The sequence below is a fragment of the Halyomorpha halys genome, unplaced genomic scaffold (genome assembly GCF_000696795.3).
Source record: "Halyomorpha halys isolate HHAL.00 unplaced genomic scaffold, Hhal_1.1 Scaffold1907.1, whole genome shotgun sequence".
NCBI lineage: Eukaryota > Metazoa > Arthropoda > Insecta > Hemiptera > Pentatomidae > Halyomorpha > Halyomorpha halys.
The window spans coordinates 116,534-130,396 of record NW_027105936.1 but is presented as its reverse complement, the minus strand read 5'-3'; the positions used below and the strand labels follow the sequence as shown (position 1 = coordinate 130,396).

At 31.3% G+C, this 13,863-nt stretch overlaps 1 protein-coding gene across 1 annotated transcript; it reads right to left on the bottom strand.

Moving 5' to 3' along the window:
• Positions 1–2,119: 2,119 nt before the first annotated feature.
• On the bottom strand, positions 2,120–4,256 carry LOC106690841 (translational activator of cytochrome c oxidase 1). The gene is made up of 5 exons (XM_014436420.3): positions 3,995–4,256; positions 3,643–3,755; positions 3,442–3,575; positions 3,126–3,294; positions 2,120–2,336 (listed from the first exon to the last, which is right to left on the bottom strand). The coding sequence occupies exons 1-5, from the start codon at positions 4,155–4,157 to the stop codon at positions 2,136–2,138; spliced, it is 780 nt and encodes a 259-aa protein (XP_014291906.1). The 5' UTR covers positions 4,158–4,256; the 3' UTR covers positions 2,120–2,135.
• Positions 4,257–13,863: the final 9,607 nt, after the last annotated feature.

Genomic DNA, 13,863 nt, shown 5'->3' with positions numbered 1-13,863 from the left:
AAGTACTTAAACAAATATGAATAATGTGAGTAAATTTTGCATGAAATGAAATAAGTTCCTTAATTTATTGATTAAACAATTTGTGTGACATGTTTGAATTGGCTCACATATAGTCTGAAATGTTAAAAACAGTTTTACATTAAAAAAACAAAACAATTCATGTTGACTGGAAACCTGAATAATATATAACCTAAAGTAATTAGTATGGACAATATAAATGAATGGTTTGGGGGAAGAATGTTACAAGCCAAAATTTTGATAAAATTAGAATTCTATGCAAAGTGCTCTCGGTTTGGTCCAAAGATCTCTAATGTTAGTTTTTATAAGGCATTTGATGGGGAGAAAGAAAGGGAATATATGACAAGAAATTCGCACCCTACTGGTGGAAAGGAGAATTTGATAAGGATCTTGTATTCATTTAGATTATTATCTAAATCTAATTAAAGAAATTGTTTGTTTCTTTTAAAGGTAATGGGGATGTTTGTTTATTCCTTTTACTATTTATTTCTATTCTTCATCCTTTAGGTTCTCAGGGTCCAAGTAAGGCTTTCTTGTTTATTTTCCTTTATTATCATTCCCCCAACCTTCTCTTTAATTTCTTTGTACACATCTCCCTCACTTCTCAATTCATACCTACACACCACACTAACATACTGCTGAGCAATTACAAGTATGTTTATAGGTCTTTAATTATTAATTACATAATATAATTATGTTCATAGGTCAGTTCATAGGCCTTTAATATTAGTTATTATAAGGCATTTGATGAGGACATAATTTTATTAATCAATTAGCCAAGGGGCGCCATATATTAGCACAAGAAACTTACTGGGAGCGGTGACACCTATTAGGAACGAGGGAGAATTATCACCTCATGGGCCTAATCCCCAACAAGCTCGAACGTGCAGACTTGGCAGGGGGCTCTGAACAGACATGTCCGCAGCTCTCAGTGTGGCACTGGGAGCACACAGCCTGGAGGCCGGTATCCTTAAATCCAGCATCACGTCTGATTCATCCTAATATAGGGGCTCAAGTAAGAGAATACATGATTTTCTACTCCCCAGTTCAAAACAAAATTGTGACTCCAGGACAATCTAGTCAACTCCACATCTTATCAACATAATTATTTTCTCCATTATCAAAATTTAATTTAAAATTATTAACCCATATATTCTTTTTACGCTTACCCCCCTCAACAACAGTTATACTTCTTATTTCAATACATTACTTTACATCATTATTTTTTGTTAATAATTTTACTTTTCTCTTTTATTAAGAAGCATTATGCTTATCTATTTATTTTCTCTTTTAATTATAACATTGTATTTAGTTAGGGGTGTCTTTTGCACGATACTATACCCCCCCCCCCATGATCAACTGTTAAAAAAAATATATATAATATAACAGTTGAGTCAACCATGTAAGGCCCACCACAAGTTAACAGAATCTTAAGATAACTAAAAACAAAGAAATTCAAGAGCAAATAAAGCCAAGATTAAGAGTGGAAAATGCTTGTTTCTTGACCATTTGCAGAATTACTTAGTATCTTATCTACAGAAACTTAATACTTAAAAAATAAATTCTTTATTTTAATTTATATATTTTTTAGCAACTTTTATTATCAAAACAATGTATTTAAATTTTCAAAATACTGATCAATTTCAATGAACTTTAGGATTTCAGCTTCTAATAATCTTCGATTTTTATATATTTTTTAAAATGAACTTGTGAACCATCATTGAATTCAGCTTATTAGTTTTAAGAAAGAAAACATCTGTCCTGAAATTATTTGTGTAATAACTGCAAATCTACTCATCTACTCTTAACTATAATATTTATTTATTCTATAAAAATTATGAGGGGCATGAAATGAATAAGCATTGTTTTATGCATAAATTTGTGATGTTTTTGCATAATTTTTAATTGTGGATATGATATTAAGAATGGATAGAATTGACAACCATGATTTCAAAGTAAGCTTTAAGACATCATAAGTTAATATCACATTATAGGAATAAAGTACCATGGGCTAATTATTATTAACTAATAGCAGATTTTAAAAATTCAAATTAAAGTAAATTCAGGAGTTACAGGAAAAAATAATAAAACTAAATTATATTAAAAAAAAAGGTGCATTAAGCTATATTGTCATATAAACAAACAACATCTGGAAGCTCTTCAAGTTTTTCAATTAATCTGCTCAATGTATCCATGTCTTTATCCGACAACTCAACTTTTGTTGAAGGGATGAAGCTAAAATCGGCTGATTTTACATTGTACTTGAGCACTTGCAATTTACTATTCACTATATTTAACATATTCTGCTCACATATAAACTGAAAATAAATTAGTAATTTGAATTATTTACAACAATAAAAGTATAATCAATACTTAGTTATAGACTACTTAATAAAAAATGTAAACATCTGGTATGTCTGTCCACTCGCACAACTTTTCTAATCATAATGCAATATTCAATCCAAAATTTGTTTCATGAATCATCCCTAATGTTAGTCCGATTAAGATATTAGAAGGTTTGGATGAATAAGTACAGCAATGAGACTTAAGGTTCTTTTTACAGAATTTTTTTTTTAAGTTTAGTTTTATAGATAATTTTATCTTTTCAAATGAGTATGTAATGTTTCAGAAGATTTATAGTTTTAGAAATGGTAAATGGGTTTATGTAAGAACATGGTCATAATATTATTTTAAAACATAGATAAAAAGTCTAATGTTTTGAATCTTAGCTGATAGTTTTTTATTTATTTATTTTTAAGGTTTTATAATGAATATGATTATCTTTCAAACTATATATATATAATTAACCATAAAATGTATACTTTCTGAGTTATGCTCAAATAAAATTTACTTTTAATCATAGCTTTTTCCCTACTTTTTCTTAGGGATTAATTCTGTACCATCGCTTTAGTTGATGCTCTTAACTAAAAAAAAAACTATCATACCCTAATTCAGACTTATGGAAGCATGAAATAATTTGATGATTTCAAAACTGCCTCTAAAGACATTTAAAGTAAAAAAGAAAATTTAACCATTCAGTCAAAGATATAGATATATCCAAAAAATACTATACTTATTGTAAATTCTTGATACAGAATAAACAATACCTTAAATCCCCCTTCTTCACTCTCATCAGGAAAAACTTCCTCTGCTCCACATTCAATGGCATGATCCACAACAGCTTCTTCTACATTTTTCAAATCAGAAGGCGGTATAGCAACTATTTCTCCTTTTTGAAGAAACAAGTTTCTAACAGAACGGTCAGCAAACAAAACTCTGTATTTTGAATGTTAAAATTACTCAGCTGAAAGGATTATACATATTAAACATTATTTAAACATATAATAGTATCACTAGATTTGTAATGCTGCAAATGAACAGTATGTAAATCAATAATTTATAATAGAGAATAATTATACTAACTTGTGTTTCTTTAATACAGGTGCGATCATATCTCTTGTCTTTCTATGGTTATCAGTAAGTGTATGAATGATCATAAAATAACCAGAGGGGCCTTTAACTTCAAACCAATGGCTTTGGCAATTTGTTTTATCAGCCTGAAATAAAAAAATGGTTTGAAAAAATATTAAAATAAAATATTAACACACTTAACATTAAACAAACCTGTGCAGATTTTATGCAACTCTGAATTGAAGAAAGTGGCATATTTTGTTTTTTAGCAACTTCGATGACTTGTGCCAATTGCAAATTGTTATCAGGATTTGCACTGCCGCCATCTTAACAAAATACAATATCTTAAATTATGTATAAAAATACATATGGTGATTCATTTTAAAGTCTGTTCTAACAACTATTTCTAACAGTCTGGAACTCTATGGAGCATGCATAGTACAGGTTTTTCTCTCCTAAAACTTGTACTGAGACAGTCAGAAATAGTTTTTGAAACAGACCTATTATATACATTTCTATACAGGGAAGCACAAATAGATAACCTATTGAATATATTTTAAAGCACCTTTAATAGCTACTTTCATTCTTTGACATAATCGGGAGAATAATGTCGATCTCTGACTATCTTTGAGAGCTTTAATATGTTTGATGTTGGCCCATTTACTATGTCCAGCAAACCTTTTAGGCAAAATAAATATTGATGGGTTTCTAAAAATACTCGCAAACATTTTTTTAGAGATAACTTATCGTACACAAAGAAATATAATGTTAAATATTCATATCATCATACACCACTATGAAGGAAAACTTTAAAAGGAGGAAAGTAGGTTATGTTCTTCTCAGCAAAGAGGTAAAAGTATATCAATTCTATAATGTATCTATTTTTATTCAGTACAATATAATCATAGTTGGGAAACAAATTATCTGTAGCTAAATTAAATGAAGTTGTTACGGATTTCAAATTAAAAGATCAGCTGCTAAGTTTGCCCAGAACCAATTCTTGTCACTAAATCAAATATTAGCTGAAATATACAATTAAGAACGATTTAAGTAGATAACTTTTTTTAAAATTACTTTGAACAACAAGCGTGTAAGCCATAATTGTGATTATACTATCACAGTTAAGCATCATCCATTACTTCTTAATTAAAATATTTAAGGGGCAACACTTTGTTTCTAGCCAGTTTTTTTTTTTTTTTTTTTAACATATTTCCTAAACTGGTTATAAGTTCTAACTCAAGTGTACTCAATCATATTAGAAATGTATTCTGGGACCTCAGATACCTAGCAACAATGACTATAACAACTGGAATCATTCTCATCGGCAGAAGAGAAGGCTGGCATCAATAAAACTGATTTTACAGGACTGGGGGTCCTCAGGCCATACTGCCGAGTTTCTTATAGGGTAGTTCACTGTTATAAGGCAGATAGATCGGTGGGTCTACCTGAGCATCTGAGAGTAAATAGTGTAGAAGATTTAGGAGGATTTTCCGGGAAAATAGGACCACAAGGGATGAAGACCGAAAAGGAGCTGCTCAAAGCAATGAATTGTCCTGAGAATAATTGATAGCGTTTGCTATACTTGCATTAGTTTTTGCTCCGACGGTACTTCGTACAAGAAGCACTTTTGTAAGGCTATAAACCCAATCTTTATTTTTGGAGTAGGTAGTTAAAGCAAATGTTACTGATTCGTAAAACAATTCACAATCTAATAACAATACGATAGGTTATAATCCGCAATAACAGAAATATCGTTCGGTAGATATAAGACGTAAATACCTTCATCAAAAGCAGTTCTCTCTTACCAGGAACAAGGCTAATAAACTAGTTTCATATAAGATTATCTTATGCATTGCAATATTGTTTATTGTTGAAGTAGTATTGCTTTCGGCAATTCACAATTGTTCTCTTTTGTTTGCTTTAGAGCTAACCCACTAATGGGTCATTGAAGTACGTATTGGTATCTTTACCAAAACTCATCCTTGTTGACAAAGGTCTAACAGATTAAGAATATGCTATGGAATGAGCTAACAAGCATTATCTGACAATATCGAAAGAACATTAACAATAATTGCCCATATTGGTACGATAGATACTAATAGGGGGAAATATTAATTCTTTGATTTCTCCATTGATTCACGATCTTCAGCTTAAGCTAAATATAGATATTATTTTTCAAACCAGAATAAGAAATGGTTTCCTTTAGTATTAGAAATCTAAGCTAACCCATGTGAGTCACTTCGCTCTTAAGTAATGAGTATACTGATTTCTGCGCGAACCAGCTGTTATGTTCTACTGAAGTATGTATTAACTTAAAGTAAAATGATTGTAGGAAGATAGTATGAGTAGCGGTCAAGGCAGGTACAAAAAAGTAAAAAACAGATAGTAGTCTTTAAAACTGTAAATTTTTTAAAAAAATTGTTAAAAAGCTAAAAAAAATCTTTAAAATAAATAATAAATTTTCACTACCTGAAACTGAAGATTAGGCCGCTAACAACCTTTGAGGCGCAAAATTCGCAGAGAGTTAAAACGGGGAACTTAGCGCCAATATACATCGAGGTAATATTTTTTAAACTCGGATTCTTTTTTTTTCTGCTGGGATCTTTAATATGTCTCTTCTTTTACTACCCACATTAACTACTAATTTATTTAAAAAAGTATAACAATCCACATGGGGTGAAAAGAGAAAGAACTTAATTTTAACAAATTGGACTTAAAAAAAAATGATTATGTGGAACTTCGAAATTGCTTTATTTTACTTAAACATAGCAGTGATGGTTTAAAAGACCTGGAATACTGAAGGCCTTGAATAAAAACTTTTTCTCAATATAAATAAAAAAGGTAGATTTATCAAAATCAGGAATAAAAATTCCATTTATATCTATGTTTAGAATTATAATTGTTTTTCATTTCTAAAATGGATTCAAGCACCTGTTCCTTGACAATGAATGCTAGTAAAAAAAGATTTTAGGATCAAGATTCGAAAATGTATGTTTTCCAGTGAGAATTTTGAGTGTTTGCTAAGTAGGGGCCATCTGTCTATACTTCACTTTTACTTTGTCCAGTCTTGCTAGATATTTACTTTAGAGATTGGCTTACATATATTATCGCTTTTTGTTGGATATTTCACATTTTTGACATGCAAGCATATTAGATCCTAGGTCTCACAAAGATTGTTGAAGTTAATAAAAAGCTCTAGATAAATCACAGATGTTGACTGCTTACTGAAGAAATAAACTCACCACAACTATTTGGGTGATAGTACTAAGCATGAATAGATCCTTTGGGAATCATTTGATATTGTATTTTATTCATCTATTCATATATAATTAGTATAATATACCACTGCTTGGCACATCTCACCAACTAAAAAGTTTTGATTTTATTTTGTATTTGACCAATTCTAGAAATAGTACTGTAAACTGGGATTACTTTCTCTACTGGACTCTTCCAAAAGACCTGTAAATCTAGTAGTAACTCCAGTCTGTGTTACAATCCAAGTAATAGGTCAAATACAAAATAAAAAAAAAAAATTAAAAATAGTTTTATGGTCACTGCAATTGTAAATTTAAATTGTTGGTAAATTATTCATTTGATGTGCTTTTGGACTAGAGATGGTTCAAATCATTTGTAGTCCAAAAATCCCATCAATCTAAGTAAGTATTATGATATTTTCATTTAAGTTATGAAAAAATCTCTCTTTCTTGTTTGTATCTTTTATTTAATAAGTAAGTTTTGTATAGTGAAATCAATATTTGAAATAAATTCTGTCTTATTAATCAAGAAAATGGTATCATCATTTAGGTACTTATATTGAAACTTATCTTACTGTTTAATTTATTGATTTATAGGAATTAAAACTATGGAGATTTCCCAGAAATCGCTTGAGCGTGTGACCTTACTGTGTCGAAACTCTATTCTAACCAAGATACAGGCTGGAGCTACCTATGGTGCAGCAGCTTACATCTATAAACCAGCAACTACCGGTGAACTGGAACTGAGCAGTCCACAGTGTATCCTACTTTCATTGGTAAACTCATTAGTTACAGGAGAGGTCATGTCTTGCTCTTTGCTGGCTGATCTGTGTTACCAGGTCAGGTCAGATCATGTGAGGAATTGGTTCGTCGAGGATTTTGTCTTCCCTCGCCGAGATATGAAGAAGGCAATGACTTCACTATCTAAACTCTTGGCTCTTGACGAACAGAGCCTTCTTCTCTCTGTCAAGAATATTGATTGCCCAAAAAATCTCTAAAATCTGAAGTTTAGGGTATATAATACCAGAATAAAGCAAGCTCTAATATATGGCTGCGAGACCTCGGCTCTAACAGGTACCCTAGAGTAAGCAGAACGCCTCTACATAACAATGAATGACAGTTTAGTTGGAATGAGGAGACCACATGGGAGGCTAAAAACCAAATGGATAGACAGAATCAACTGGGATGTGAAAGAGCTACATGCTGCAAACTGGAAAAGAGAATGCTGGTTCGGGCGGTCAATGATCTACAAGGTCTGTAAAGCCAACTGAAAAAAAAAAAATCCTTAAACATATCTAAGGATCATAAATCGGGTAAGAAAATTATAGATCTTATATTTTTGCTGGAGGGATTCACTCCATATCTTAATTATATTAAGTAACATATCAGAATTATATAAAAAGAAATACAGTATTGCCCTACTCAAATTGTGGTGATATTTAAGAGGAAATGGATACAGCATATTCTCATCTTATGATTATGAAAAAAAGGGGTACAAATTTTGCAACAAATGTATTACAGTGATAGCATACTTGCTCAGTGTCAACCACTTTGGTTATTTGTTCCAGTTAGCTTTTGAGGATGAATATTCATCATGAAAAATACAGTCGTTCAAACCTTTCATAACTCATCAATAGCACAACTAGCATCATCAATACTTTTTGACAGCCAAACCCACAGCTCTCTATGCATAAAATTGGCTGAATCTCAATTTGTTTTAGGTGTAGAATAAGCTGAACCTCAAGGTGTCATGAAATTTCTAAGAATTACTCTAATAATTGAGTTCAGTGGTGGATTTAAAAAAAAAAACTGGTAACTTTGTTCTTTAAATTGTAGAATATTTTATTTATTATCTATAACTTCCGTTTTATATTATATATATAATTTATCAACGGTTTCTGAATTTGAAGGATGTGGTTTGAATGGTTGCGGTCAAGAAGAAATAAAAAATATTTGATAACTATTTTTTATTTTTTCTTGACTGAAGCCCTAACCATATCCTTCAAAATAACTTATGTTAACTTAGTTATTTAAGTTGTGGAATATTTTTTATATATACATTTATATAAATGTATATACATATGTATATGTATATAAGTTATTTCCAAGTTTTTATTCAAATTAGACTTTTTACTTTTATTTTTTTTTATTCAGAAAACTTAATTTACAATAATCAAAAAATGAAATGTTAAATGATTGATAAGTTATTAATTTACTATTAAGTAGGATATTGCAAAAAATATTAATCATTAAAGTGGATAAGAGATAATATATTAATTATTTTTTAGATTGAAAGAACTTGAAAATAGCCATAGAGGCCAAAAGGTTTAGCCTAAATAAGTATATAGTGGAACTTCTTTATAGCAGACACCTATGGGAAAGTTGATTTTGTTTGTTAATCAGATATTTTCTTTAAGAAGGGGTTTATATAAGTACTACACAAAAATGTAACTAAACTGTTATTTGCATATTTTATTTTCAATATAAACTTTTCATGTCCAATAAAAATTGCAATTGAGATCAAAATTTTTATTTTTACTTTTACGAAAACAAAAATATTAAATAAAACAGATCAAGAATCTTATATGTTTTATTATCTAAACTATTTTTAGTATTTGTGTAGATTGTGGGTATCCCTAAGCAATCTACACAATTATCAATTATTTCCAACATTTGGGTTTTACAAACTATAAATTTAGCCACTACATTGTGAACCAAACTTCCTTTTAAATGTTATTTTTGGGAGTCCCTCTCATAAAAAAAAATCTGCCAATTGTTTATTTAAAAAACTACATAATTACAAAAAAGTATGTAATAATCTTTAAAAGTAAAGATCTTAAGATTCATTAAAAGATTTAAAATAATCTTTAGATTGATCCTGGTTCCTTTCTGGAGATGCCTGTGCCTTTTAGCACCAGTATGAGCTACCATAAACCACCTGAAGATGGGAGCTACTATAGTAGCATATACATTATATATCTGTAAACCTAATTCAAACTATACTATTAAAATAACTATAGTTGCAGATATATTTATTGGTTTATAATAGAAGGTAGCCAAGTTGGGCCCGATTGGTGTTAGTACATAAGTACATCTATATTCAGACAAAACAAAGTTAATTTTACAATAAAATATTTTCATATTTAAAATTTTATATATTTTCTAATTTACAATCAGGAATACATTATACTACCAAATTGATTTAATGTCTTATATAGTTAGAATTTATAGTATTGCACAAATATTAATAATAAAAAATAAATATTGTACTTGTTGACAGTAATTATAAATAAAGGAATAATAATTAAAAATAAATGACCTTTTAAAGATATAATGGATTAGTACGATAAAAATAATATGTGCATGAAATAGGCCTTGGTATTTTATATATTTTTAGAGCTAGTATTGGTTGTTTTCATAATTAATATGAAGAGAAAGGTTTGTATTATTCATGATGTCAAAAACATGACATAACATAATGCTCATGTTAGACTCTAACCACAAATCTTTCCTCTTAGTAACTATATACATATGGAGGAAGTTTTTGTTTTATAGAGTTATTAAAAAAGAACATAATAACAATCAGTGTTTTAGCTATTTAAGAGGAACCTATCTCATTTACAAATTTCATCTGCTTTAATAATCTGGATATAATTCTTGATAGTTATTACTTGAGACTTAAATTTACTGTCCTAAAGTGTAGTATTGAGGCATGAAATTTAAAAAAATTTACTGGGCAAAGTAGTTCGGGGAGAGAGTAATTGAACAGAGCACCTATAAAGATGATTATAATTTTAATTCAAGGCAAGTTCAATGTGTTTAGAGTAAAAGTTGGTTAATCTTCTCTTTTTTTATGTGACCTTTATATCTGAGAGAGTCAAAGTGTTGAGTCTCCATATCAATCTCATAACAGCAATGATGCAGGTTCGATTCTGGATTCCGGCCTGGGTGGGTTGATTTTGGGAATAGGTTGGGCTTTCTATGTCAGAAGTGATGTGATTGAGAGTAAAAAGAAGTACTTTTTGTACAATATATAAAAGCAAGATAATCCGGGTATTTGTAACCATATTATCCTGTATTTAGATTTTCTATTTTTAAGTTCTTTGTAGTAAATAACCTGTACCACTTCTGTATAAAAAATATTCATGGAAATGATTAGGTTGATAAGTTTGAGGAAATCAAAGTGATAGGTTACTTTCTGGTTTTCTCAATTTTCAAGAAGACATTTACCTTAGCAACATTTACTTAAATAAGCAAATACTTAATTTATGCAATTTAATTTGTTTTATTATAAATTCTTCTGTATGATCTACCGTTTAGGACCTAAAGGCGAAAAATTGAAAAAAAGACCTGTTCGAACGAAAATTTCTAATGCGTTACTTGATTAAACAAATTAACTGTTTAGTAACGTTTTAGGACTACCAGAAATACCTTGGATAAACCGTTTAGAAGTTATTGGCGAAAAACAAAACAAACGACCTTTTTCGTTTCTTTATTAAATTAATTTCCTAAATAGAAAGCGTTTTAGAACCACCAGAAATACATTTCTGTTTAGTGTGATAGAAACTAATTTTTAAAATTATTAGCAGATGTATGCTCGTTGGGATGGATTTTCTACATCGGACAGCTGTACTAAAAGACAAGGTCTTTTCATTATGTTCAATCCTGACCTCTACAATCACGTGAGGTCAAACATTCTCCAAACCTATCCAAACTAAGAATATCTTTCCGACTGAGAATTAACAGTAATCACAAAGAAACGAATATGATCAACAACAATATAATCATTTTATAGTCAAACTATGGCTGGGATGAATGGCGTTTCGGGTTCCCCCACTCCAGCCCTAACCTGCCTTCAAAACACGATAAAGCCCGCCTTTTCGGCTTCACTTGTTCTGGCAGCTTACTCCCTCAATTGTACTCTTTCCTCCTAAAACTTCAGAACCAAAAACCTTCCTACTTTCTCGATCTCCTCACGTTTCTTCATTCACTCACTCATTTAGAAGATTATATCCATTCCAAATATACCATGTTACAGAATAGTCTGTCAGTAAATTCGTGCTAAATTATTTTCGTATTGTTCAATACTATTTTAATTTTTACTTTAAACAACACTAATTACTTTACCTTCTTCTTGATATATGCAAATTCACCGCATTGATGTAAATAATATGTATTAGTGTAATAATAATTACTTCCTGATTTTTGAAGTGTGTTTTTTTGTAAATCAAAGGACCTTTGTCAGAGTTTTTCTATTAGCTCGTTATAAAACTGCAAGTCATAATGTAGTACTTTCTTATTTAGTATTTAAGGAACATCTTTTTTAATGGTGAGAATTCACGTAAATACTTTTTTTTTTTACTTAAAAATTATTTAACTTCGTCCAATGGTAGCATCAACGTCATTGAATTATAGGCTATCAGAAACCACTTTGCGTGTAGAAAAAAGAAGAAAGACCTGATAAAAGGGGACCCTTAAAGGTCTAGAGCTTTCCCCTATTTATTGGAAAGAAGGCTCCATACGGAGGGGGGGGACTAGGTTAGCTCCCTCGCCCTCCCCCGGAGGAGGGGAGAGGAGGCGCACTCACTAATAGACACTAAACCTTGCCTCTAAATAACAAGGGCCAAGAGGCCTTGAAATATTCACGAGTACCACTCAGCTCGGATTGAGGGACTGGAATTTTACAAAAGGCACTACAATAATAAACGGAGGAGCAGAATGGCTTAAAGTAATTATCCTCAAAAGCTCTCCATTTTGAGATCTACCTCGGCCAGCTAATGGTACACACAAGGGTGTCTTTTCTTAGTCATAATTAAATACGCCCTTTTCCAATTATAGAGCCTCGGCGGATTAACATTAATTGTTACCTTTTGTGCAAACTATTTCACAGCTTGAACTGAACCTAAGCTGATTTAAGGGGAAAAAATAGTTTCTTCAATCCTTCCCTACCTTCCTGTTAACTTCAATCATTAATTTTCTTACTACTCATTTTTATTTTACTACTTACCTCCCTCCAAATCCTCAAAGGTAAAAATGTGAAATGGAATCCTGCCAGTGAAACAGTAAGATATATGGGAATTCACCTAGATCGCCGCCTTACCTGGAATCATCATATCAACATCAAACTATCTATATCCCATCCTAAACAGAAATTCCAAACTAAAACCAGAAACAGCTGTTCTTATATTTAAAACAATTCTCAGGCCACTGCTGATGTACGGCTGTGAAGTATGGGGAGCGGCACTTTTACGAAAATAATAAAATTACAATCTTTTAAACATAAAGTCATAAGAATCGCAGTGGATGCTCATTGGTTTATAAGAAATAGCCAATTTCATTGGGAATCACAAATGTAGTTGCTAGAGGATTACATCAAGAAACAGTTCATGAAATTCCACTCCCATTTACCGACAGTTAACCCTCTGCACGGAACACCGGTCTGCGGGACCGGCTTAGTATCAAAATTAGGCTCTAGAACAAGAAGCATACTTCTTTCTACGTTCATCACTTATGACAGTCTTAGTTAACTTGAGTCTAAGTAAGTTGACAGTCTTAGTTAACTCCTGACTCTAGTAATGTTTGCGTCAGCCCTTGTGTTCTCTCGCCCGTTTCCGAAGTCCACTGGGCCTCTTGGGCCGGTCTTAGTTATAAGTGGTGCACCGAAGAACGTTTCTTCTCGTGCCAGGAGAATTATAGACATGGCATTAGCTGCTGATTCTGCAGAAGAATCGGATGTTGAACTGGACTTTGAAGATTCCTATGTCCCTGGTAAAGATGAAGAAGAAAGGTCAGAACATTCCTCTCACAGCGAATTCTCGTGTGATGAGGAAAGGAACGAACCTACAATTTCACCAACAGGTAATCGTAAAACCAGAAGTTGGCCACTGGCCATTTTCTATTACTTGATTTCTTTGAGTTGCAGAAATGCTTACGTCTTATATAACAAATATTCTGCATCAAGAAATATAAGAAGATTCGAATTTATATCGTAACTTGGATTGTCACCAACAAAAACCCATCTTTGCCGACGTTTGAAAATAGTGAATTGACCTGATATTCTCAAAACAAATATAAAAAATCGTTTTATATCCATTGATCCTGGAGTGGACCAGGTGATAGATCCTGGAGTGGACCAGGAGATAGATCCTGGAGTGGACCAGGAGATAGATCCTGGAGTGGA

What these genes read in the sequence shown, in the direction of transcription:
- LOC106690841 (XM_014436420.3), bottom strand. Translation starts at nt 4,157, where the DNA reads ATGTTTGCGAGTATTTTTAGAAACCCATCAATATTTATTTTGCCTAAA. An exon ending in AATGAAAGTAGCTATTAAAG is followed by an intron (nt 3,756 to 3,994) that starts GTGCTTTAAAAT and finishes TATTTTGTTAAG; the next exon opens with ATGGCGGCAGTGCAAATCCT. An exon ending in GTTGCATAAAATCTGCACAG is followed by an intron (nt 3,576 to 3,642) that starts GTTTGTTTAATG and finishes TTTTTATTTCAG; the next exon opens with GCTGATAAAACAAATTGCCA.